Source organism: Oreochromis aureus, linkage group 12 (genome assembly GCF_013358895.1).
Source record: "Oreochromis aureus strain Israel breed Guangdong linkage group 12, ZZ_aureus, whole genome shotgun sequence".
In the NCBI taxonomy this organism is placed as follows: domain Eukaryota; kingdom Metazoa; phylum Chordata; class Actinopteri; order Cichliformes; family Cichlidae; genus Oreochromis; species Oreochromis aureus.
Window position 1 is genome coordinate 2,729,403 of NC_052953.1, and position 27,689 is coordinate 2,757,091.

Genomic DNA, 27,689 nt, shown 5'->3' on the forward strand with positions numbered 1-27,689 from the left:
ATGTCTGCAGCAAATTCTGTATGACATTCTTTTTGCTCATCATAGACTGTCTGACCAAAATAAACATGTGGTAATAATGTGGACTCCGGCTCATGTGGGTATTTTGGGTAATGAAAGCGCAGATAGGTTGGCCAAAACAGCTGTTAAAAGAGTCGACATAGATGTACAGATACCATTGTCAAAATCTGAAGGGAAAAGTATAGTTTGGACAGAAAGTAAGAACTTCTGGCAAATGGCATGGGATACTGACACAAAAGGGAGACATTTGTATAGGGTACAACACACAATAGAAGCAAAGAGGAGTAGCGGATTAAAGAGACAAGAGGAGGTTGTTATTAGTAGAATACGAACGGGCCACTGCTTTTTAAATGGTACTCTTTTTAGGATAGGTAAACATCCGACTGGGTTGTGTGATGGGTGCACTGATATGGAGACGGTTGAGCATGTACTCCTTAGTTGTAGGAAGTATGCAAGGCACAGGAGGGTGATGTGGGGTGAAATGAGTGGTGGAAGGGAACTTACGTTTGAACAAGTGGTTAATGAGTTAAGTCATGGTGAAGGGAAAGTGGTGGTTTTTCGTTTTTTGAGAAATACTGGTCTCATCAAGAGAATCTAAGGATTCAGGAGTGACGGACGATTAACAGCCAGGAGATGGCAGTAATGCAACAGTTTTGGATGCAAGCTGCCGTTAAACTTGACTGAAGAAGAAGAAGAAGCTATGTCTGCAGTGTCGGTGTCTTCAGTGAGAGCCAAAACAAACCAACTTTTCAGCGTGAAACAAATCAGCTCGTAACCTGATGAAACGGTAAGTTTTCTCTAAATATCTTTTTAGCTGTGGTTAGCTGGATGTCAGGCTTATGTTACAGCAGCTGTGTCGAGCTCGAGCTGCGAGTCATATTTTCGGTGCTACGTTGTAGTGAGATAAGTTTGTGGGTGTTTTGTGCAGCTTCAGCTGTCCTTTTAACTGCTCGCTGGTTAGCTAGCGTGAGCTATAAGCTAACAGCTAGCCTGGTTAATGACGCTAGATTTCCACGAACATGCAAACAGCTCGTCTCTACTGCTTTAACTGTTAAACAGAAGGCAATACTGCGGCTGACAGGGTTTATTATGTGAAACAGCAGCTTGTTTAGTTTAAACAGTCTGCATTAAGCTGGGCAAACACTGTGCGAGTTTTTTCAGTCACGTTATTCAGCTCCTGCTTAAACTGTACAATTAAATCGCAGAGGTTAGAAGTTCGTCGGTCACGATGCAGGTTTCACACTAGCCGGCCTGATGCTCTGATGCGACCTGAGTGCTCAAACTGTGCGTCCATAACATGAAGCTTATACAAAATCTGTCCCTCGCTCTCCCTCTCTGTCTTTCACTCACACAGACACACACACACCATCAACTGCTAAATTACTAATGAAAAACATTGACCAGGCAGCTGTGATTGAGCAGCAATGTCCATCCAACTCTTCATGGTTGTTGTAGTCGTGATAATTTTGTGAGGCCACATCGAAAAGCCTCAGATACGGAAGCGTAGAGCTGCCACCGGGGCAAAAGAAAAAAAAAAAAAAAAGAAAAAAAAATAGAGCTATGTCACGTTATAACATGAAAGGTTTATTGTTCTAACAATATACCTTTCATGTTTGAACAATATAATATCACGTTATTGCAATATACATAATTATCACATTCGTACAATATAAATATTATATTGTTTAAACGTGAAAGGTATGTTGTTAGAACAATAAACTGTTTACGTTATAACGTGATATAGCTCTATTTTTCTTTTGCCCCGGTGGCGGCTCTACGCTTGCGTCTGTAGCCTCATCCTACAAGTTGTGCCTCCATCTCTTGTGTCCAGATCACACGCTGCGCTGCCTGCCGCTCCACCTTTTCTTTCATTTCTGTGTTTGTGCTGCGCAGTGTGAGAGGCGACAGGATTTCAAACTGGTTTGATTATGATGCGACCATACAATTGATGATTGGGAGCTGGTCGTGAGGTGTTAACTGCTTATCGTTACCCCATGTATACTACACGATGCACACACGATTAAGGCAAAACACGGCCGATCCCCAAAACGGTTGCGCGACTGAAAAATCTGCTCAAAATGGGCCAAATCGCACTGTGTATGGGCAGCTTTTGGAGGCTAGCTCCAAACAAACATCTGCAGCTTGGCAGTGTATACAGCACTATAATGACCAGACCTAATTCTTTTGAAAACCTTACATCTTTCCACAGGTCTCCACTTCATCAGACATCACCTAGACACAGAGCTGGATGAGACCAGCACAAACAGCAGCCTAACCGACGAAGATGATGGATCCATGGGGTGAGGAAAGCCAGAAGCAGAGGAACTGGAGAGGTACCTTTCACTGTCCAATCACTGGAGGTGTGGATGTATTGCATGGCTTTCCTCAGATCAAGAAGCTGTGGATCAAAGACTTTTTAGTCACGCAGGACTCCTGTTCACTGCTAAACGGTCGCAGCTTCACAGCAAGAACCTTGAGAGCCTCCATCTCAAGCTGAAGCACCATTTCACTGACTGAAGAAACAATTTATGGTAAAGTGAGCCATACACATATGTACATCCACATAGTGGGAATTTGTATTTGTCTTTTATAATTAGTTTTACTCTGATTTCAGTGTTTATTTGTGAGTGTAGTTTTTACATTTTTACATATTACATTGTGCTAATCCACTGTCTATACTTCAGGGTTTTTTAGTATACAAAATAAGTTTTGTTAGAATGTCTATTCTTGTGGAATTTTAGCACAATGTTTTTTTTTTGTTTTTTTAATTCCTGCTGTCCGCCTTGGGAATAAACTTTTCCTGATTATACCTGTTGCATCTCTGTGTCATTTGTTTCTGATTTACTTAATCCCTCCTTCTATTTAAAAAAAAAAAAAAAAAAAACACCCCAACACCCCCAGTATGACATTCTGGCGCATCAGCTGCAGTCTGTTATGTTGAAGCTGCCTCGTTCTAATGTTTTCTCTGAGGCTGCTGTAAATGCGAATATATTTACTGTGGGTTTTGCTTGAAAAAGCTTTACGTTGTGAAAAACTGAAATCTTGAAATTAGAATTGTTGTGCCTTATTTTGTGGATCTTTTTACATATATTCCTTTTGAAAATACTAAAATTTGTATATTTATTTATTTTTGATTGTCTGATAGCATTTATTTATAAAATAAATCAGACATTTCAAACAGTTACTCGCTACTTACTCAGTACTTGAGTAGCCTTTTCACCAAGTACTTTTTTACTCTTACTCGATTAACTTTGACGACTACTTTTTACTTTTACTTGAGTAATAATATTTTAAAGTAATGATACTCTTACTTGAGTACATTTTTTGGATACTCGACCCACCTCTGATCCCAGGATGAACCTAAATGAGACCCCTTGAGAATAAGTTCCATTAATAGCCAATGCAGGGATGCAGATGTTCCACGTCTTTCTGTTTCCAGCAGCCTCCAGGTTTTTAACACACTAACATAGAAAGGTGACAAACAGTTCACACCATACCTTGAGTGATCAAAAACAAAGTTTTACCAAACCCCAAATTACCAACTTTAGAAAATAAACAGTCTGTAACTTGCCTCCACAAAACATTTTGATCCCCATACAAAAAAAACTAAAAACTGTAATCTGAAAGCTGCTTTCCTACTTTCTAAATGAATCAAACCCCGCCCCCCTTCTTCCTTTGGCAAAAACAAAACACTTTGATGAACCCAATGCAGTCTGTCCCAAAAAAAAGTTTAAAATAATAGTCTGTCATTTCCAGTGTTGGGTAAGTTACTTTAAATTAGTAACTTACTTACATTACTAATTACTTCTATCAAAAGTAACTCAGTTACTTCAAGTTACTCGTTACTTTCAGAGTAACTAGTTATTAGGGAAAGAAACTTTAGTTTTACTCAGAATTCTCTTGTTAATGTGTTGCTTCCGTAACTGGATACCCAGCAAGATTGTCAGTCTTCTATCTTGCTTACTTGCCACAAGTGCACTGTGCCACCTACCAATAGAAAGGAAAAAATAATGTGCACATTTCCACGTGTTACGACCCGGCTCATAGCCGCAACATAAAAAAAGATGAATACCAGATTGTGGGATGAGAAGAGGCTTTATCTTAAAATGGACAACCAGGTCGGCTAAAAATGACTGGTGCCACTAAGGCAAACACAACAAAAGAGATGGACAAAATGGTGAACTGAGAACTAAACTATACTGGGAAGACTAAACTACTGACCCTGAACAGAGACACAAACCTGAACACGAATAACAGCGAGCAGAAAACAGATGACGGTTGGGCAGCAGGGAAACACACGGATGAGACACGGTGGATACACAGACGGACCAGCCAAAATACAAAGACAGAGGACGCGACTTAAATACACACAGGTGGGGAACACAGCTGGGAACAATCAACAAGACGAGACAGAGGTAAAACTGAACACACTCACATGAGACGCAGACCTTCACAATAAAACAGGAAACGAGAACAAATCCTTAAACATAACATAAAACAAAACACTGACAACATTAAATCATAACACACGAGAGAAATCCCACGCCTGGACCGTCACTGACCGCCGCATGATTCTAGCCTGCTTTTTACATCCAACACAAAAACTGCAGTCGTGGTGCTTTTGATTGTACTCAGAACTTGGAAATTCTGCCTTCTGAATAGGAAGATGTAGGTAACACCAGACTGCAGATGAGCTGCATACAGAGCTGGACTGGGACAAAAAAATCGTCCCAGGGAATTTGACTAGAGACCGGCCCACCATTATAGGAAAAATCATAAAGCCTTTGAATGAAAACAAACACTGTTGTGACAGTGATGTACACTGTTCTGATGGTATATATGTATCAATCTATCAATTGTTTGTTGTAAGACTCAGATAATTATTTATTAAATGCTAGACATTTTAAATGAGAATAAGAAAGAAAAGTATATCTTTGTGCCCCCCTTTCCCTGTTAATGCCCTACCTGCCCCCCTGGCAACACTTTGCTAGACCCGCCCCTGCACAGTTACCAGCTGTCTGCTACGTAGAAAAGGATCCTGGTGTTATTTGTCTCTCAGAAACAGTTCATAACTTCCCTTCAACTCATTCATGTCACCTAAAAGGTAGCACCCCAGAAGAGGCACCCACACAGCTGTATAAAAACTCTGTAATGCTAGGAAGTACCCAGCACGAAAAAGTCAGCATAATGAAAATAAACTCCACCTAAACTTGGTTTATATCTGACCCAGATAGGCCGCAGGTCATAACTTCTTACCTGAAGTTCAGTTCACCTGACACTCGGACCGGCGGCCGCTTCGGGTCTCTCCTCTTGCCTCCCTTTTCCTTCATCACCTGCTGGCCTCCACCACTTGCTAATGTTATTGAATCTGTGGAAGCGCCGCGATATCCACCACACGAAGTAACGAGTAACGAGCCTATCTAAATCCCAGTAACGAGTAACGCGTTCCGGATTTTAGCATAATAACTAGTTACCGTGCTCGTTACCACAATAATAACGTAGTTACTGTAACGTGTTACTTAATAACGCGTTAGTCCCAACACTGGAATTCACAATGCATTTTTGGGACTTTCAGGTGTTTGAACCAATGTTTTCTTTTCTGATCAAACCAGAAATCTTTAATGAGCAGCTGGATTTGTCTCACATTAACTGGCTGAGTTAATGCCAGTTAATGCTACATCGAAGCAGCTGGAATCCACAGCTGTGCATGTTCATGGAGCTTGCATTTTCACCTGCTGGACATCACTGCCTGACAAGTTTAACTGTCTTGAGAACATTGCAGAGGCCTTATTGACAGTATTTGGCTCTAATATCTGTGTGAGCAGATTTTCTCTCACATGAGTGTCCTCAGGTAGCCGTCTGAATGCTGGACACTCGGAGACCTGTGTCTCTGAGTGGGAGACCAGTGATCACATTAACATGTGTATCCCTGTATTAACAAACATGCCATATTGGCCCAGTTTATTTTTCTTATCATTGTTGTGAGGAGACCATAAATAGCATTTGTATTTTCTGTTGTACAGTTCATTTGCTGTTATGGATAAAAGGTGTCTTTTTTTGTTTCAAAATAGCTGATAATAGCTGCCAACATCTGCGAACAAATATAATTGTATAAAGTTGTTCTATATAGTGTGTAACTATTAATATAGAGCGTTAATAAATTTATTGCTAATGCAATCATATGGCACACTGACTTCTGAGGAAATTTTAGATGGCACTCACCATCAGAAAGGTTGCCTACGCCTGCCCTAGAGTATTTAAAAGTAGAATGGGAGGCAGAGCCTTCAGTTTTCAGGCCCCTCTTCTGTGGAACCAGCTTCCAGTTTGGATTCGGGAGACAGACACTATCTCTACTTTCAAGATTAGGCTTCAAACTTTCCTTTTTGCTAAAGCATATAGTTAGGGCTGGACCAGGTGACCCTGAATCCTCCCTTAGTTATGCTGCAATAGACGTAGGCTGCCGGGGATTCCCATGATGCATTGAGTTTTTCCTTTCCAGTCACCTTTCTCACTCACTATGTGTTAATAGACCTCTCTGCATCGAATCATATCTGTTATTAATCTCTGTCTCTCTTCCACAGCATGTCTTTATCCTGTCTTCCTTCTCTCACCCCAGCCAATCACAGCAGATGGCCCCGCCCCTCCCTGAGCCTGGTTCTGCCGGAGGTTTCTTCCTGTTAAAAGGGAGTTTTTCCTTCCCACTGTCACCAAAGTGCTTGCTCATAGGGGGCCATTTCTCTGTATATATTATTGTAGGGTCTACCTTACAATATAAAGCACCGTAAGCAACTGTTGTTGTGATTTGGTGCTGTATAAATAAAACTAAATTGAAAGTGAAAGAGCAGCAACTATCCCAAAGGAAAGAATGAAAAAGAAGATCGTCAGACAGATGACTTTGGTATTAATTCAGTGTATTTGATCACTTTGCTCAGTTATCATTGAATGATGTTTACTTGCCACTGTGGTGAAACAACCTCGGAAACAAATTATAACTCAGACATGCGCGTCCATGTGGCGCTCAGCTCCCTGGAAAAACACCACAACACCCTCTGAGTGCTTCCTGTCCCACAGCAGTGTCTTCATGTCCTTGGAGGTTCCTGTTGGTGCTGTGGTCCTGGATACAAACCTCCGGATTGGCTGAGGTGTTTCTATGTGCAGTTTGCCAGGTCTGCCTGTGCCAGTCCTTATGTTGTTGGTCTGATGCTCTTACACTGAAGATAACAAACTCATTCACGTACAGTAATGTGATGATAAACTGCAGTCATAGTTTTGTCTTGATTTTAAACAACAATTTTCAGATATTTTTTTCAGTTTTTATTGCTAACATTGAAGTGTAATCTCTGTACTTGGTTTTATTTCTTATTGGGTGTAGTTTGCCATTGTGGCCACCAGATGGCGCACACTGCTTGTTTAAAGTGAGTGAAAATAAAGCAGTTTTTGCTCCTCACTTAAATACTTTGGACAGAGAGACTTATTCCAGTGTACAAACACTCAGTTTAAACACTTGGTGTATTTTCTATCTTCTGTTATCAGTTAAATCTGAGTTTCGCAAATCATTGAATTTTTTTTTTTTTTACGCTTGTGTCCTAACTTGTATGAAATCTCTGACAAAGCACTAAAACCTGCTTTGGGTTAAGAGCATAATATTACTATTAAGCTGTCACATCACTGTTATTCTGGTGTTAATAGGGGCTGATGGAAATGTCAGAGGTGGAAAAGCCAAAAGATAAACAAAGTTAGCAGACTTTGTGTTTCCTCTCAGGGTGGTAATCTGTTTAATACTGGCTGATAATCCAATCCAACCATTTGGTGCACCAACGACATCATCTTCTTCAAAACTCTTCATCTGTCCCTCTGGCTGCAAACTCTGACAACAGTCGTTTAATTTTCCTCTTTTCCGCCCAAACGTTCCTCTGCTGCTTTAATCATCTCACAGTTTATTTGGTTGAGATGCTTGACTAAAAATAAATAAGTAATATTTTTAAATATTAGCTTTTTAAATCTATATATTCGAAGATCAGCTGCTGAGAAAAGACCTGCAGCTGTGATCAGCTGTAAACATTGGCTTTGGTTGAAAATGCAAAATATGAATCAGGCATGAAGACGCCCAGAGAGTGAAAGGTCAACAGAGACTTTCTGCTTTAATCTATAAAGTTTGTTTCCTTGTTAATCATCCAGAGTGTAAACTGCCTTTTTACCATCTGGGCATAAGGGATTAGTGAGTTATTCATTTATTCTTATACATCACGTCTTTAAGAGAAGTTTTTTACTGAAAAACACCAAAATCAGGTTCATGCTACAGTGTTTAGAACTTTCTTCACAGACTGACAGTTAAATATCATCTTTTTAATCTCATATTGCATTTTACTTTAGATACTGGTCATAAGTTTCTTCTTCTCTCTCTTAAATAAATATAAATACATGCAAAAGCTACAGTTTTACATGTTTTAGTTCCAAAACACAAAAACCAGCTTGTTGGTTTCAAGTGGAGCTGCAGTTAAACCAACAGTTCTTTCTTCAGTCTGCATTCACAAACCCCAGAAGGTATTTAAAAAGCACAAGGAGCAGTATTTATATTTGAATATGCAGTGTATTGTCTGTCCAGACATCTGAGACCACATAGAAAATCATTCAAATTTAATAAAACATTAAAGTCATCAGACAGTGTTAGAAACATTCAAACCTTGTAAGATGGACATGAAGTTCTTCTGATTCTGAGAATCTCAGCAGTCACGTCTCTGCCTCAGCTGCACCCAGAGAACACTTTGATCCACTCACCAGAGACTTTATCAATCCTCAGTCTTTATTCTCCCAGCAGAAAATTGATTCATCAGAAAGCATTGAACAGGAGCTCAGCATCAGGTCGCGGCTTGAGGTACGAGGCTCTTTTAAAATCTTTCGATGGGGCTGGAAACAAACTTGTGCCGTCCATGCTCCCTGAGTGCTGATGTTTTGGTTTCCACTCTATAAAAATATTCTTATTTACCATAATAACAACAAATATCATGATGTTGAACCAGCTGACAAATGTATCATGTGCTTTTTAGAGAAATGTAGTTCTGCCTCATACAGTTAGCATGCTTTAACTAGATTCCTTTTTATTACTGTATTACAGAGACATGTAAGCATAACTATTCGCTCTTTAATTGTAAAAAGACTTAAGGTGAGGAAAAACAATAAATAACAGCTTTGGCCCTAAAATGTGATACATACATAACAGCTGACAGATGTAAATTTGTTGCAATACTGACAAAAAGTCTGGATTTTGCTACTTTTACTCTAAACAATTATTAAAACATTAAAGGGAGTAAAATAAACAGATTAACATAAAACGTTTGAATTACATAAAAACGTGTTTTTTGCACAAATTCTCAGCTTCTGTGATTCAAAGTGAAGGTTTGCTGCCCTCCTGCGACTGAAGGAGCTCACACACCTGCGCTGCCTTCAAGACACGTAGAAACTCGGACATCTCAGCTACGTTTTCCTAGCAATTCGGCTGACAAACACCCGCCGATTATAGTGACGTTTAGTAAAATCACTATTTATATTTTTCCTTTGATCTCTTGACCTCATCGTTGTTCTTTTAACGGTAAAACGTGAAATACACACAGAGTGTCCTCCGGTCGCTCCAAGTCTCCGATCTCCATTTCAACCCCAGCCCGTGAACGCAGCACCAGGACCAGCCTGCCTCACATTGTTAACGTTGATTTCTCCCGTTCAAAGCAGCATTTTGTCTTCCGTGAGCCGAACCTGGATCACAGCCTCCCACTAACCGCATGAAATCTCGGCTTCGTCAGGCAGCGGGACCCCCACCGGCACACGGTAAGACCCCCACGGAGTAATCTGTAAACCCTCCGTTTCCCGGTGAGAAATCATTCCAGCTAAGGTTCATATCTCAGACTCCGGAGGAATAAAACGTTACCGGGGCGAGCCGTGCTGTTACTGCGGGGGGAGCTGAGGGGTCTGGTGGTTAAAGTAGTTGTTTTTTGGGGGGGGGGCACTTTGTCACGCACGGTTAAACCGGGTCAGACACCTGTGCGGGTCCTGACGGCTCGTTATTCTGACTTTCCTCAGCGGTCATTTTCCTCACCGGGCTGAAAGCAGCAGCAGCGGGAGGTTAGCGTGTTTCCCATGGCTACACCAAGCGTCCACACGGGGGTTATTTGCATTCCTCTCCAGCCTGTGGCGACACACACACGCATGCGTTATTATTATCTTTAAAACTGGCAGCCTGATAATTGAGCCGGGAGTCCGGGGGAAGAGCGGCCAGGTCAGCTCCGGGAGTCGTGACGTCGCCGGAGCTGCAGGTTCACCGCTCCGTCACTTTGGGCTCCTTTTGTTGACTGCACGCCCACCTTTCCCGCAGCTGCACGGTTTCTTAATCTAATGCTCTCGTTTCTTCTGCCCTCCTCCTGTTGATCTCCTCTCCGTGTGGAAGCCCGAGCATGAGGAGGATCGGTGGCCGTTACCCTGCCCAGACCGGCGGCTGCTGGTAGGGATGGTGTCGCTGTGAAGAGCCGGTGTGACGAGCCTGTGGTCGGGGAAGAAGTGCCTGGACAACATGACTGTTTTCAACCCGGAAAATGTGGAGGAATTTTATGACATCGGGGACGAGCTGGGGAGGTGAGTCCACACCGAGCTTCTTTCTAATGCGCATCAACTTCCCCTTTCTGTGCCCGGGCGGGGGGATGCTGGGAAAAGACCTTATTTTATTTAGATAATAAATGTTTCAAAGGTTATTTAGCCCATCTGTGCAGAGCTGTGGTCCACGCGTGTCTGAATCCCCCCACTGTGAGTGTGATAAGCTGTGATTAATGCAGTCCATAATGCTTTGTCGTCAGTGATGAAGAGTTGCTGTGTCTTCCTGGGTTTTATTGCAGGAGGAGGCTGATGTAGATCTTTACAGGGAGAAGGTGTCCATCCTGGTTGTCACTCCGTGTGTGATTGGTCAAAGGTGGATGCTGATAATCAGGGTGAAGAAGCTGACTGTGTATGAAACGCTGTGACAGAGCTGGACCTGAGTTTGGTTTGCAGGGATGCTCGAATGTGGCAGATGATTCCAAACATAACGTGTTTGTTGACTGGAGCAAACGGCCGACCTGGCTTTACCTTCCTCATTGAAAATCTCTCGTGCTGTCATCTTTGCTCGAGCTGAGCTGACAAAACCAGTCAGGGAGGGAGTTTGTTTGGGCGGTTAGAGAAGAGCGAGGACGTGCAGCAGCACAGTGTTTATCTGGATGATGTTTTTAAGCCTTCATTGTAACCAAATGAAGGATGGATGGATGGAACAGCTTCACAAATGTTGTTTTTTAAGCACAAGTTAGTTTAAGTGAAAGCAGATTAGTCACATGAAAGCTGTCCTGTTTTCACTGTGACTTTATTGCTGATTCGGTAAAAAAAAAAAAATGTCATTACGTAATAATAAAGGCAGAAATGATACAGCCAAGATGCATTCCAGCTCCCAGATGTGAGTCACAGCTGTGGAAGTGGATCTCTGAGTTTGTGGTTATGAAACGTTGCTAATAATCAGCCAGCTGTTTTCTGCTCCTCGGCCTTTGTAACGTTGCTGATTCTGTGTCGTGTTCACCTTCCTGCTCTCTGAGGAAAGCCTGCGCTGCTGCAGCTGCTGTAGTAACAGAGACGATGGGGGAGCTGTGTGTAATGGGATTGAGTTTCTGGCCTGAGGTAAAGTAGACGGCTACGTGAGCGTGATAGTCTCGATTGGCTGTTGCTCCAACGCCGGGATCCGCTCTCTGTTGAGGATGGATGGGGAGAATAGAGAGCACGTCATCCACCATCATTATTGAATCATCCTAAATATTCCAACATCTGGAGTGTTGGGATTGAAAATATTTGCTCAATCAGTCCTGTCATTTATGCATGCTGTTTGTTGGAGAGGGCTCCAGCAGCAAGGACTCAGAAATGAGTGTGTCTGTGGGAAACTTATTTTGCATGGGCACAAAGAGACATGCACCATGTGTGCAGCTGGAACTAGACTTGTTCTTCTTTCTGCTGCGTCTTTTATGGGTGAGGTTAGTGTTACTTCTCCTCTCATCAGTCACTCAGAATCCGATGTATCTGAGTCCGGTGACGTCCTGCAGCGTCCTCAGGCGTCTCCTTGCTGCCGCGTCACGTTTTAATGATCTTTCGCATAGATGCTGCACACAGGTGGTCTTATGTAACACTCGGGCGCACTGATCAGCAGCACTCCCAAACTGGGCCTGACACCTCTGCATTAGCAGCCCACGTGTGTTGAAACGAGGCAAAAGGAGACATTTTTGTGCAGTTAAGCGTCCTCGCTGTGTCTGAATTGGAACACTTGTACTGTACAAACAGACGAGCTGCACAGGAAGAAGAAATCAGAGGTTTTGGATGAAAATGCAGAAACCACACTGACTGTGCAGTCGTTATATATTTGTGTTGGTACTGGATGAACTTTAGGATAAACCAGAGTCTGTTAATGATGAAAGCTGGTGAGTCTTTCACTGTAAAGCCCAACATGCCTGCAGACTGAGGGGCTTTTGATCAGACTGTACTCCAGGCCTGCCGCTGGCTGCACTTGGATCAAGGCCCATTCTGTTTGGCAAAATGGGAAAATGGGAATTCACCCAAGCGGTGATTCTATCCTGTCACTGACACCGACACTGGCTGCTTAAGAGTTTATGCATGGAGGACCTGATGCCCGGTGAAGCCGAGCATCATGCATGAGCATCTATGCGCAGTGAGCGCGCAGGAACAAACCCAAAGCATACATGTCAGCAGTGCGATCTTATATAATGCTGTCTATAAATGTTGCATTATTGCTGAAGCTCTCAGGTCTGTTCAGAATCACTGCCTCATCTTGATTTTTATCACCTCTGTGATCGGTGTGCCATTGCTCGCCCAGTTTTTCCAGCCTTTCAGAACAAAACCTGGAAAACTGGAAATGTTAGACGTGCCTAATAAAGTGTCAGTCAGAGAAACGATTGTGAAACTGCAGGTCAGCCGTTGAAGCTCCGGGCAAAGCATCAAGTCATTGCTTGCAGAGCCGCACTTTAAAAAGTGTGATGTGTCTGCACAATGTGCATCAAATTCATCCTTTGAGTTTTCCCCAAAAACAAAAGTGCAGCGTGGAGCCCGGCTGGGTTCAGTTTAAAGGCCTCCTGACAGATGTTGGCCTTTCATTTCAAAATAAAGCACCGACCACATCTGTGCTCAGCTGATCTCTGTAACTGCTTCACAGAAAACTCTCACTTCACGCCTCAGATCAGTAAGATTGTTGAAGACGTCGTAGTTTGCAGCATCTCAAAGGGTCTGTTGTTTGACGCCTCCTCAGTGTGATGCTCAAGTGTCGGGTGAAGCACCGCTGCGGTGTTTTAATGGTGATGTGTGGGGATGTTAGACTGCAGAGACACAAGCATTCAGGCTCAGAGCTTCTGTCGCTGCAGGGCTTTTTTTACCCCATCAAACCTTTTAGTTTGTCCAGTTAGATCAGCAGAAATAGAAAAAGCTGTAATTGCTTCCATTATCAGTGCCTCTGCAGTGCATTATGGGTTGTGCGTGACAGCCAGCGCGTGTGTTTTCTTAATTAAATGATTAAATAACAGTGTTTATGTGGTGCTCCTCTGCAGAGGCCTCAGTTAGAGGTGCTTTATGACACATAATACAATCAGCTGTCCAGGCAGTGAGTTCCTCGCCTCGTCCATGGACTTCAGCTGCACCTCCTTGGACTGGTCCCCAGTGCAGCGGGACTTTAACCAGTTATCCACCTGCTGCAGGTGCTGGTTAGAAATCTCCAAACTAGAAGGCTCCAACTGCAGGGCGACACTCGCTGGAGAGGCAGCTGAATGAAATGCAGCTCTGACCTACGCAGGGAGAAAGCTGGAGATGATGCATGACTCCAGACGGGACGTAAGACAGATGGGAAATCACCGTCAGTGGCAGACGACGCTGGCCGGCTGATATCTGATCTCTGAGTTGATGCCAGTACTGCTCTAGAATAACAGTAAACCTCTGTGTAGGTCTAAGCAGAGCATGCGGTCATGCTGCATGCAGCAAGCCTGCATGAAGAAACGGGCACAGCTTGCACTCCGGTCATGTGAGTCGAGTTCTGCTTTCCTTATTTTTTTTTTGTATTCGTTTATTTCTTTTGCGGCGGGAGATTCAGGGCTGTCACGTGTTTAGAGATACGCTGACTCAGCCTTTCTTTCCTGATTGAGAGAGAAAAATGACACGAGCCCACTCCCACTGTGGAATCCATTTGCTGTGTGCTTTTCATCGGGTCCACGTGGCAGTTTTACACTTTGCATATTTTTGCAGGGCTGCTGTGGCTCCATCGTTAGTCTGCATTCATCTGACCGCTGTGTGGCTCTCTACCAGTTAGCCCTCCTAGTGTGTGTGTGTATGTGTGTGTGTGTGTGTGTGTGTGTGTGTGTGTGCGTGTGCGTGTTCGTAGAGGAGGAGGGGAGGCTGTAGCTCTAAAAAGATTCTGCAATGCAAATGAAGGTAAAAGCATTAAGCTGAGGCTGCGTTTGGGCTTCATCGGGAAAACTCCCCGAAGACGAATCGCTGTGAATACAAAACAGGATTATTTGAAGAATCCACCCAGGATCCTGTGTCCTGGATTCAAAGCGATATCATTTCAAAATATTTTCCCTGAACAAATCTTTTCTTCATTGATTTATTTATTGTTTGTGGAGGACACTGACAGTAAATCTGCTCCAGCACAGTCAGCAGCAGGAATCAGCATGCACTCGGTGCAGACGCTGCCCCAACCAGCTACTGACCTACATTTACCCCCCCCACCACCACCCTTGGTTATTCTGTTGGGTGGAGGGGCAGTCTGGGAAGCAGGAGTGGCCTTGATGAAGCCTGTCACTCACCCACCCTTCCCCCCGTCCTCCCCCTGGATCCCAGGGAGCGGCAGTGCAGTCATATCAGGACGACTGCGCCGCTGTGCTGCAGCAGTGCATTAGCTCCAGTGTGGTCGTTACATACTTTGGTGTGACTGTACAACACAATAGGTTTATAAAAACCTTAAAGTGGAGGACTTTTGATAATGAGCACAGGACCGCTCGTCTGCTGACGCCTGCTCTGCATTAAATGCATCAGTGACTGTCGGTGTGAACAAAGACGAGAGCACCACCTGTCAAAGCTCCATCACAGACAGCCCGGTGCATAAAGGCGGAGCAGAGGCAGCACTGATCACTGATGGTGTTGTAACGTCTGCACTTTGTTTTTTTTATTGCTGTGCGATCTCATCATTTGCATTTTGGAAGCTCCGTGTCTGTCGTCTCTCTGAACTGTGGTCGCTGCCTGGATGCATCTCGCTGTCACATAAAGGAATCTCTGTATGTTGACCTTTCACCTGACCGCCACACTAAAGTCAAACCAGAGGACTCAGCGTCCTCCACGTCTTTGATTCTGGCGTCATAAAGATGCACGCGCTCAGTGAAGGCAGATAGAAAACTCAAGTTTTTCGACCCACACTGAGCTGCTCTGTTTGCAGTTTGTCCAAACTGCCCACACCCACAGACGAGATATCAGGATAACAACCCGACTAATGTGTTCTCTTAGTACTCGCTGAATATTCAGAGTCTCTGTGGAAGAAATGATTTACAGCTGATCTCATACTAACAGAGTTCAGCCTCAGTCTGAGTGAGAAATCCTTTCAGCGTTTCTTCGTTGCCCACACTTGGCATCATCTTTCCGACTGCACATTTCTCTGATCATCATATTAGTACGTGTCGCATGTATTTGGAAGTTTTGGAAGTTTTAGGCCAGAGTAGTGAGGGGAGGCTGCTGTGGGATACAGCGATTAATCCTCCGAGATTTGAGGGTTTTTTCTGATCGGGCGTCTTTGCTTTTATTATTGACGTATCCCTGGATGATTAAATGATTAAATAAAATATAGAAATATTAATGGAATTAATGCAATTTTAAAATTTGTCGTTATATTAGTTTATTGTGTAATAAAACAAATCTTTAGAGTAACTGATATTTAAAAGGACTCTTTTAAAACCATTTCAGGACCGTGTGCGGTGCTTTCATCCCCGTCCTCTGTGCTCGGTGTCGGGCAGGTTGGACGAGCTGTTAGTCGATCTATTGAGAAAGCTTTACGCTGCAGCAGCGGCCGAGCAATCAGCCCCCTCTGATCCTGCACTGCAATGTGAGGAGGTAAAATGAGCATGTTTCAGTCCATATGTTCCAGGTTATCAGAAGACTGGTGATAACTGGAAACCAAGCCTCAATAACCGGGTCAAAGGGCCAAACTGGGAGTCACATAGATGCTGGTCATAAATCCTGATCAGAGTAAAACAGTGGTTCCCAAACTTTTTTTGCCAGGCCCCCCTTTTTTACAAGAAAAATGTTCGCCCCCCACCTAACTTGGAAGGAAGTTGGTTTGGAAACATATTTGGCGATGCTTCATCTCCTGCTTTGCGTTTGTGTGGGAGCCCCGTCAAAAACCTGTCCACAGTGTCCAAGCGCTCTTTTTTTCTTTTTTTTCCTTTTCATACCGCGCCCCCCCTGCAATGGCTCTGCGCCCCCCCTATGGGGCGGGCCCCACACTTTGGGAACCTCTGGAGTAAAACATCCCGACTCTTGTTTGTGTATCTGCTGCTTTGCTGTATGTGTTTACATTCAGTCATTAACACACTTGTGTGCAGCACTGAGTGCACGCACACCCTGAGCTTCAGCCTGCCAACATTAGCAGGAGTAATAAGTAGTACGTGAGTCAGAGGAGCATCTAATGTTCCTGTGGCCTCGAGATTATCATTAAAGACAGATGAGGTGGAAAAACCGTAAACAAGACGAGTCAGCTGTGAGAGGAGTTGATCAGGACTCGTGAGCAGAGTTTGTGTCTCCGAGCTCTGAGGCTGACTTCAGTCTGGTTATTCTGCACTTAGACTCAAATTGAAATCAGCTCACGAGTCGAATTGAACTCAGACTCACTTGGAAAATCCTCGCCGAGCGTAATGAGTTATTTTCAATTAATCTCTGCAGTCAGGGCGGGATAATTGGATTCCTGCCTGCTGTGTTAGCGGGTGGATGGCAGGGATTGGTGCTGTGGGTGAAGCTGAGTGTGTGTTGGAGCGCACGTGAGACGAGCTACAACCCTTTGCGGTCAATTAGGAGAGACGTGCAGGCGGTGGAGCGTGGAAACCGAGGGGATGTAAACGGTGGAGGAAGACAACTTCTCCCGTTTCTGTCTCTCATCTTCTGCAACTTTCCAAACTTAAACTCTCCTGCAGGGTTTTCCTCCTGCTGTTAACGGGAACGACTCTGATGACTGCGCTTAGATAAACTGCATGCGGCCTTCTTCTCTCGGCGCATGAACGACTCCAAACTCTAATGAAAACGTGCACTTGAAAGCGATGCTGCGTCTCTTTTGTTTCACGTTCACTTGAACTGATATCGCTGCGTAACTCCTCGTCTCGTTCCTTAGAATATCTGTTTTCTTTTCACACATGCTCGCCCACTCGTGACAGTGAGGGCCAATCAAAGGCTACGATGAAAGCAGCACCAGACCACGGAGGTCTGCAGATGCATCTTTCAGTATTGGGTCAGTGTGCAGAGAGCAGACAAACCCGAGTGGGTACGTTAAAGACCAACAATCACAACAACGTTGGGTTGATACACAGAAACATTCACGAACCTGTGAGCCGAGAAAGATGCTCCTTTGGACACAACTACAGTCCAGTGCTGTTACCTGCTACTGCAGCTTGACTCGTCTCTGCGTCCTGTGTGGGCTTACATAAAGGATCATTTGAAACACTACGAGGAAAATATCATTAATCCTTGAGCGGATTAAGTGTCACTGTTGGAAAAATATTCTGAGGGCTTAAAGTATAACTACTGTAAACAGTATATTAGGTAAAGCCTCGTTTGGGCTGCGGTCACTGCAGATACGGAGCTGATGTGATGTCACATGACTACATGATCAGAGAACACAGTCTCACTCTCTCTGTCACGCCCACAGTTATTTGGTGCTGTTTGGTCCGAGTTGCATTCTTATGCCTCACATTAACAGGAATTCTTCTGATCCTGTTGACCTTCACAGATTCTCCTGCCAGACGTTTCCAGCTGTGTGTTTTTAGTTGGACTCGTGAGATAAGAAGAGGAAACCGAGCAGGAGCTTTCAAAATGAACTTTTAATTAATGCTGACAAAGTCAGACTGGAGGTGTTCAAAGATTCAAACGGTAACGTCATCGTTTAGCGTCTGAATGTCGTCTCCTGCCTACTTGTCATTTTTGAAATTGTCTCATTACGGCGAGGTCACATCAGCTCAGAGCGTCTCTGCTCAACCTACAAAACCAGTCTGTGCGCCTGCTGATTTCCCCTGAGTCACGGCTCGAAACTTGCTGAATGTCAGTTTCGTCAGACATATGGGGGCCCTGTTTGAAAAAGCAGGCAGATAGACAGCCCTCCTCCTGCTGCCGTCTCCTCAGTGAACTGTGCAGGAGTCCAGGACTTCCCTTAAAATTTGCACACAGTGCTGAATAAAGTTTGTCGTGTTTTTCTTTAACAAATGCAGCGCATTAGTACCCACAGCAGACAGGTAACTCATCTCTAACACGCTGAATAAATTAGCATTTTTGATTCTTAGTACCAGAAGCTTTCACTCATATTCAGCCTGTAAACGCACCAGCAGCCCCACAGACTGCACAGTTAAGCCGGGTACACTCGTCATGAATGTCAGACCATCAGACGTGACGATTGATCGAGCCGGTCGGGGTCTGTTCCAGCGGACTCATCGGTGTTTACAGCCTGCAGATGAAGTCACGTGTAGATTGTACAATATGGGCTTAAACGTTCATATTTCTGTAAACATTCAACATGTTTGATTAGTTATGAATTCAATTTAAATTGAGTTTTATTTACACAGAACCAAATCACAACAACAGTCATCTCAAGGTGCTTTATATTGTAAGGTAGACCTACAGTAATACACACAGAGAAAAACCCAACAATCATGTGACCCCCTATGAGCAAGCACTTTGGTGACAGTGGGAAGGAAAAACTCCCTTTTAACAGGAAGAAACCTCCGGCAGAACCAGGCTCAGGGAGGGGCGGGGCCATCTGCTGTGACAGGTTGGGGAGAGAGAAGGAAGACAGGATAAAGACATGCTGTGGAAGAGAGACAGAGATTAATAACACGACTGATGCTGTTGATCAGTTTGAGATGTTTTCGTTCGGTAATTCTTGGCAGAACCAGTCGGTGCCTGTTTGACCACTAACATCGGTGCTTTGGGTGAAAGAAACCTTCATTTCTTCATGATTGATTCATGATGATTTATTGTTTTGAGACCTTCACAGTTCATCAGCCCTTTCCACTGTTTCACATTATTGTTTTTTTTTTCATCGTTTTTCTACTTATCTCTGGGTATTTGTACACATCGGTGTGACTGCGAGGATTCTTCCAGGATGATTATATTTGCTTGCTGGCCTTCAGTTGTCCTCTCAGAGTTACAGCAGCACAGCCCGCTGGGATCAGAACTTTGTCTCTGCAGCGTCTGAAATCTTTGAAGATCCTGGAGGCTGTTGGTCGTAACAAGTGTGAAGATGGCAAAGGAAACCTTTCACCTCTGCTCTTTACCTTTAAGCACAATGTCTCCATTGTTTGTGCCGTTGAAAGCTTGGGCCTGGGGGAGGTGACTGACATTCCTGCGACACTTGAATGTCTTTTCACTCTGGCTGTAGACGAGGGCAAACACTGCCTGCCTCTCATTTAGCTTTCTGTCAGTTATCTCTCCATCAGAGGAGACATTATTAGTTGTGTCTGAATGAGACTCCTCCCCCTGGAGTCACACCTGGCTGCCAGGCTGGGAAACAGCTGAGCGGAGGACACAAGGCTGTTCAGCAGAAAGTTAGAAGTCGTGATGTGAACGCTGCCCTTATTCACAGGGGGCTGCCACAGTAGACGGATCCACGTGGCAGACTTTCACACTGAGTGGCCTCCTTCATGCAGCCCTCACAGGGATTATGGTCTGCTCCTGGTCTCGAACCGCCGATCTTTTATCTGTTAGGCAAAAGTGTTCACCACCAGGCTGATGTAGTCACTTTAAAAACCCTCATTGATCTTCTGTTGTATTCATATCTTTGTGAAGTACAAAATTGGAAGTTTACTAAACTTCTGTAGTATTCATTCCACCTCATTTCATTTCTGTATTTTATGTACATAAGTTTAGTTACTTATAGTTGGTTTACACAGCTTTGTGTATGTATGTGTATGCATGTGTAATGTACATATAGGTGTGTGTGTGTGTGTGTGTGTGTGTGTGTGTGTGTGTGTGTGTGTGTGTGTGTGTGTGTGTGTGTGTGTGTGTGTTTTACATTGCTGTGCTTGAGAGCCACCATCTACCGGAACCAAATTCCTTGTATTTGTCTGCACATATACTTGGCCAATAAACACGATTCTGATTCTGATTCTGATTATGGGGACCAGAATTTTGGTCCCCATAAGTTTAAAGGCGTTTATGAGACTCAGAATGTGATTTTTGATGGTTAGGGTAAGGGGCCAGGGAAAGCCTTATGTCAATGAGATGTCCTCACTAAGTTTGAAAACGAGTTTGTGTGTGTGCCGATGGAGAGGTGGCGTGGCCCGCACACACACACACATACAGGTGTGCGACACCTGCTACAAAATACCGTTTTGTGCTCTCCTGCAATATTTTAGTCCCCGAGTATGTTGTGACATATAAATGATGAAGTATTTAATCAGCTGCGTCTCCACTGAGTCTCTGCAGCAGCCGGTCGTCTCCGGTACGCTCGCCTCGGTGACGCAGCCACGAGCGAGTGCACTTTCAGAATAAGAGCGATTTAACTCTCTGCTTTTATACTGACCGCAGACAAATAACATTTTCTTTCAGAAATGCTAAAGTGGGTCATGTTATATCCAGGTGTGTTGCTCAGGTGAAGTCTGTTTGTTGGAAACATGACGTCATACATCAGACCGATCATTTCGTCACTGATACAGTTGAACAGCTTTCTGCTGGATGCTCAGTCATAGCGCTGAGACTCAGCGGGCACCTTTGCATAACAGATTAACCACACGGTAAGATAACTACAGTAAGGTGGGGTCATGTCCACGTCAACAGTGTATCAATGCTCCTTTTTACAGTCTTATTATAAGATTGTTGAAACTGGATTTTAATGTAGAGCCATTAAAGCCTGAGCGGAGCGATGCTGAGCCCTGTCGGAGGTGCAGTGACGCTCTCAGGGCGTTAATAACGTTTAATAACTTTCTCAGGTGTCAGAAAAACTCCTGATAAAATCCTTATCTGAACACAAACACTCGCACACGCGCTGTTTACACCCACCCAGGATTATACCGCACTCTTCCTTCCTCCACCCAGCGCCGGTTCCTCCGCTCAGTCTCTCGGCCCTGTTGCCGTGGTTACCCTTCCGCCGTACACAATGGCACGGCGGTTGCGTAATGTTTTTTTCTGCCGGTGCAGTTTGTGGCCCACACTACCGCAGAGTGGGCCGGGAGCACTCCACGCCGGCCTCCCACACTTGGCTCCGTGCTAATGAAAAGCCTGTCCTCACCGGGGAGTTTTCACGCTGAGTCACGGCGGACGGCGCTGAAACCTCGGAGCCTGCGGCCGCTGCCCTGCTGCAGAGGCTTTGTCCTTTGACTTCTCTGTTATTGAGCTGCAGAGGTGCTGCAGTCACAGTCTGATGGTCTCTTCTGTTTCTGCTGAGACTCAGCTGCCCGTGGAAACAGAACCGGAGTGAAAAAGAGCGACTGGCCTCTGTTTGTTTTTAACCTTGTGTCTATCAGGAGAACCTGCGGCTCCTGCATTGTGTTGGCGTTATGAATATGCCAGGACACACCCGTGACCTTTGCAAGCAGAGCCAATCACATACATTCAGGAATATATGTTTCATTTTATGTGGAAATGTGTAAACTTCCACTCACAGGCCTGATATTCCCTCGTACTAACAGCAGTTTTAAAAACCATGCAGCTAGCATCAGATCTCTCTCACTGATGATCAGCCCACATAAATAATGTGAAGCTGCTAACTCACAAACAAAAGTGTAAAACTGTGCTGATTATTCAGAAATGTAGCATCTGCATTAAGGCTGGCTTATTAAATTAAATTAAGTACAAACTATAACGATGCCACTTACACACTTTTTATGCAAAACTTGTAGTTTTTATATTTGTTTGTTGCTGCACTCTGGACGCCTGTTTTTAATTTAAAGATGACACATAATCAAGTTCAGTATAAAACAGAACCAGCAGCCATGTGTTGGTGAGAAAAATCCTTTGACGGTTGTGACTGTCAGTAAAGTTTCAGCTGGTCTTACTGTAAAATCAGCTGATGATAAGAGCCGCACTCGAGGTTCAGAATGGGAGGGGCAGTAACTGATTGTCATCTGTCAGCAGTCTGTGGTTTCACTTCACTGTTTCTGTGCGTCGTCATCTCTACTTATTATTTCCTTCAGCATGTTTGCAGCCAACGAGAGTCAGATGCAGAGGAAGTGTGGAGAGCTGAGCAGGAACAGGCTGATGTTGTGAATGTGGACGCAGGCTGGCCTGCAGAGCGCTGGGACTGTATTCATCCCCTGTGAGCCAAAGACAATTTAATTAAGTAGAGAAGCAGGGCTTTATTGAAGTGAGCAGGCACGTTTAAAGGGATGCATCACCTACAACAAAGGCTGTTAGTTCCCTTCTCTTTATATGATCAAATAAACACGACACCGAGTCTTTCAGGGGTTTGTTGTTGGAGAAAATGTTCTTGTCGTCGTGTCTGAAGGATTCAAACCTTTGTGGAGACCTTCCTGGGGAATCTGATTAAATCTGAGCTGGTCTCCACTGATGCACTGCTGTTGTTCTCTCACTGTGGAGCAGTTTGGCACTGATGCAGCGATTTGTATCCCCATCAAATATTCATCTCTGATTTTAAAAGCAAAATGCATCGTCGCTCCGCACCCCGACGGTCTGTCAGCGTGAAGCTTTGACAGCGAGCAGCGAACCACTCAGTGCATCGAGGTCATTACCTGGAAGGTGAGCCAGAAAACTGCTGAACATCTGATGGAGCTGCTGGCCTCAGTTTCTTAGTGCTAATTAAAGGATAACACAGTCATATATTTCACATTACATTACTTTTACACAGCAGTATTTTTATAGCCATACTGTACGATGAGTATTTGCACAGACGGGGTCCTCGGCTTGGAAACTGCACACAGACAGAAGGTGAAGATGACACATTAGTGTACCGAGGGAAAAATAACAATTTTATATCATCTAAGACCAAAGCTTCAACATCAGGAAACACTGCGAGCTACTAACCCTCCGCAGTTTCAGGTATTCACGTCACATCTTTGTAGAAACCCTCCTGCAGAACGAGGCTTCTTCTGCTGTCAGCTCGTTTTAGCCGTATACTCACACAGTTGTCACACTGGATGCATTCACAGCTAACCGCTGCTGTCCACGGAGACGCCATAGAACTGCTGATGCTCGTAACTGGTCAACCTGACGTTTAAAGATGGCTGCACTCGTTTATATCATAAATACTGGTAGCTAAACAAATGATTTCATTTTTAAATGTCTGTTCTGCTGCAGCTCCGACTGACAGCAACACCTGTCTGAAAACCTGCGAGGTGAGAGGTAAATGGATGCGGCCTCCATGAAGCGGCGTGCTCCTGCAGCACTTTGAGCCAGAAAACGAGCTCGTGGACGTGGACTAGCATAAACTGTCATGTAGCCACATTCAGTGCAGGCGTGTGGGTGCTACCTGCAGGAAGCCGAGGCTGCTGGTGCGAGCGCGGCTAATATTAGCCGCTCGGCAGATTGATCTGACAGTTTGTGCATGGCCTGCATTTCAAATATGTTTTGTTATCAAATCGTGTGATTAAAAGTTTCACATGAATCTTAAACCTGCGCGAGCGTCTGGTAAAGACGATGCTGAGACTTGTCCACTGCACTGAACTCAAGTTTCACTATTTTCTCAGTTTTTTTTCTTACTTATATCTTTTTACTTTCAGATTTTCTTTACTTTTGTTGTGCATGTACAGTGACAGTAAAGGGCTATTCTGTTCTACTCTTTACTGTTCTATTATATACTAATCTAGTCTATTCTATACTATTCCATTCTAAATTAGAGGGCATGAACTGTAACTTGAACGGTCAAACTAACTCCTGGCAGCAGTGTCTGATATCCTGTAATGACTGTTCATGTGACCAAAGCCTTCATGCAGGGTGATGACAGGACCACGTTGGTGTCCTACATTAGGAGGAGGGGAAAGCACACATTCATAATTCATTTAATAAACAGAGACTTTAACTATAAAACTGTATTTCTGTTTATTCCTCTCACCGTAGATGCTGAACTGAACGCGACCTGCAGAGGAATACTTGAGTTTTAACTGCTGCAGGGCGCTTTAATGGATCAGGTTAAATATAAAGTGTGCAGGTCACACACCTATCCAGGGTTTGACGAGCATGCCTCTCTTTATCTCTCCCTGGCAGGCCTCGCTGATGAACGATCCCATCAGCCAATGATCGGGCAGCATAAAAGCCGCTCTGTCACAGAGCTGACGGGCAGCGAGCCTCGTGCCAGATTACAGCGGCTCCCTTTTATTAGACGTCTCCATTATCGAACCTGAAACGTAGACCTGTGTTTAATGGCCTCGGATCTCTTTCAGTAAACCGTCTCCATCAGTGGACGGTAGATGGTGAAGTTTATTAGGCGGATGTGAGACGAGCACAATGGATCACCCAAAACAGCTTTGTTCATTTAAATAAGCTCATACATGATGATCATGAAGACATTTGTCTTTAATCCTGCAGTAGTTTATTACTAATGCAGGAGAAACACACACACATGGAATAGTGTGATTTTCACTCTTTCTGTGACTGTTTTCTTTGTAAAGGCTGACAGACGTCCATTTATACTCAGATGTTTCGTTTCATGGCGTCTTTACAGGACGCTGTTACAGACCAGACGTTTGATCTCAGGTGTTTGCAGCGATCGATGCAGCGGTGAAGCGGTCCGCCTCACTGATGTGTTTGGGGTTTTTGCAGTTACATTAAAACACAATAAAAGTTCCTCATCAAACCACCTCTGTTCACAGTTTAAAGAAAAGCAGCGTTTTCAGCTGCCAGTCTGTTCAACACACCAACAAATCAGCTCGAAATCCAGAAGACGTTAAACTGAAAGCCGTCTGCAAGCAGGAGAAATGCTGCATTTTTAAATCTTTTCCTCTAAAAGTTGATGCAAGCTGAGAGCTGCTGGTAACAGAGACACCTGCACGTGTAAAGAAAGACACTACGTTTATTTGATGAAGTCTGAGTTACTGTTTTATGAAGGATGATGATGATGATGATGGCTTCAGGCTGTGTGACTTGCTTGTAACAGAGCAGCCTGCACAAAAATGAACAACATAGAGAAAAAAAGCAAGAAAGCAAAGTTTGCTGTGGGGTTTGCAGCGAAGGACGGCGAGCGGGAGGTGAGATCGCACTCGTTGTTTCCCACTTACTGAATGTGTCGTCCTCCGTCGGTCCGAGTGCGCCCGCATCACATTTGACAGAGAAGCCTTGTGTGCGCCTTCCCGAAGCTCTTCCAGCCTGCCCGGCATTGTACTTAACACTTTTCAGCTTTTCAGCACCCTCTCCGATTTCACAGTAGTAGTACACAGAGCCAATCAATAGCTGGCTCGCAGTAGTGACAGAGAGGTACACAGTGTAGTATTGGACGGTGCGCTGTTCTTTGTCCTGTCCATATCCTTCTGCCTGTTTCCTCAGCAGTGTTTAAAGTCTCAGAGAAACCTCATCATTGTGTTTGTGTTATGAAGACGTGATCTTTGAAGCTTGAGGGTTGATTTATGTGCACTTATTTTGTGTTGTTTAATGCTGTTGTTAGTGATTAAATAATACCAGTCTGTGCATTACAAGCTGCTTATAATTGTCATTTATTTGGCAAATGAAGTGAGACTCTCAGTGTTTATCAGGGCAGTGTTGGTGGGAGAGGAGGCAGAGCAGCCTTTTGGTTTCTTATCCTGTGAGTCCAACTCTACATCTTAAACCAGCAGCAGCCCTTTGGTCCCAGCATCGAGGACCAGTTCCCCGTCTCCTGCAGGTTCTGGGTAGGGGGCTGCTCCAACTTTCAGCAGCTTTTCAGAGCATTGCCATCTTAACTGACTGCAGTCCAAACAGCAGAGCTGGGATCTGTTCAGTGTGGGGAGAGAGCAGCCGAGTAATGCGACCTGGTCAGCCTGCTGGTGGAGATGCATGAGGCGGTGGGTTGGGGTGATTGCCTGTTAGCAGCTGTGCTGTTGTACTGTAACAGCAGGGGAAAGGATGCGTTAACACGCTGCACAGTGCAGATGATCTGCTGCAGGAAGGGCTTTTATTTTAACCTGTATGTTTTATACTGAGGGCTTAAAATGTCTTTATACGTTGTATTCTGCTCCCACGAGCCTGGGCTGTGATGTATGGCTGGATTATGGCTGGATTGGGGCCAAAGATTAGGAGGCTGAGCATCTTACTTTCCTTTTCAAGCCCAGACAGCCATGGAATCACTTACACATCGGGTTATTCTGCAGAATCTAATGGCGTCCACACAAACACAAGTGTCTGCTTGGACAAAGCCTGATGATGTGAAGTGTGGAGTAAAGATGCAGCTGTATGAAGATAACACCGAGATTTGTTCTCATCTCTGAGAACAGAAAGCCAGCGGGATCGTGTTACAGTCAGCTGTCCAGCAGGGAACGCAGACTTTTCCAGGTGTGTGTGTGTGTGTGTGTGTGTGTGTGTGTGTGTGTGTGTGTGTGTGTGTGTGTGTGTGTGTGTGCGCGTGTGTGTCATCTTCAGCTGCTGTCAGCCCGAGCTGTGCCAGACACCCTGCGTTGACAACATGAACTTCCGTCTGAGCTTGTTATCACTTCGTTCTCACTGAGGAAGCTCCTTTCCAACACAACCCTGTGCTGCTAAAATAATCCTGTCGTGTTTATATGAGGCCTGCGTAGTTTTAATATTCATGTGATTTAAGGTTCGTGTCAATCAGAAAACTGCGCCGATGCAGATCTGCCTCCCTGCTCAGCTGCTGTTACATCACTGTTTCTGACCTGCTGATCACATCGTCACAGATCAGTTTCCACACTTGCACTTCAGCCTTTAACCTTCCTGAACATTAACCTGTGGAGATGCAAATACATGTCAGGGACCTCATAATACCATGTTGTCACTCAGACTGAAGCCTGCATGGGAGTCTTCAGCCGTCCTTCTCCTCTCCAGTGGACTTTGATTCAGTCTGGACTCAGCAGACAGACAGACGCCCCCTCTGCTTTTAAGACCTTATATTTTAAAAGCTTATAGTTAGGCCTGGATCAGGTGACCCTGAAGTGCTCCAGGCTCCAGCTGCTGGGGGACTTCCCAGGATTTATTCCTTCTCCACTTCCCTCTTTTCACTCCTGATGCATTTACATGTTATTCCTGCATGTCTTTAACTCGTCTCTTCCTCCGCTGACCTGACAGTAGCTGCTGGTAAAAGGTTCACAGCTTAGCAAGTTGTTGCCCCATGTGGCAGCTGCTTCACCAACAGGAGTAGGGATGCATCTGGAGCAGAGGGGGTCTCCTTCAGATTCAACTGTGGACAAAATCCCGACCTGATTCTGGGACTCTGTGAAAACAGCAGTCATATAAAGAGTTAAAGTCCTGAACCTCAGGAATAACCAGAAGCT

The 27,689-nt window shown here is 44.5% G+C and overlaps 1 protein-coding gene and 1 long non-coding RNA gene across 3 annotated transcripts in view; both read left to right on the forward strand.

The window, feature by feature from the left end:
• Positions 1-640: 640 nt before the first annotated feature.
• Positions 641-2,827, forward strand: LOC120443005. The gene is made up of 2 exons (XR_005615056.1): positions 641-805; positions 2,228-2,827. It is a non-coding gene; the product is annotated as an uncharacterized LOC120443005 (long non-coding RNA).
• A 5,871-nt stretch (positions 2,828-8,698) lies between these two features.
• Positions 8,699-27,689, forward strand: part of dapk1 (death-associated protein kinase 1) — an 80,836-nt gene continuing 61,845 nt past the window's right edge. The window contains exons 1-2 of one of the 2 annotated variants that reach the window (XM_031756570.2): positions 8,699-9,840; positions 10,457-10,641. In XM_031756570.2, the coding sequence (XP_031612430.1) occupies positions 10,580-10,641 (62 nt within the window). In that variant the 5' untranslated portion in view covers positions 8,699-9,840; positions 10,457-10,579. Of the gene's footprint in view, positions 9,841-10,456; positions 10,642-20,979; positions 21,054-27,689 lie in introns of those variants that run through there. The other variant, XM_039620573.1, reaches the window with a different exon arrangement.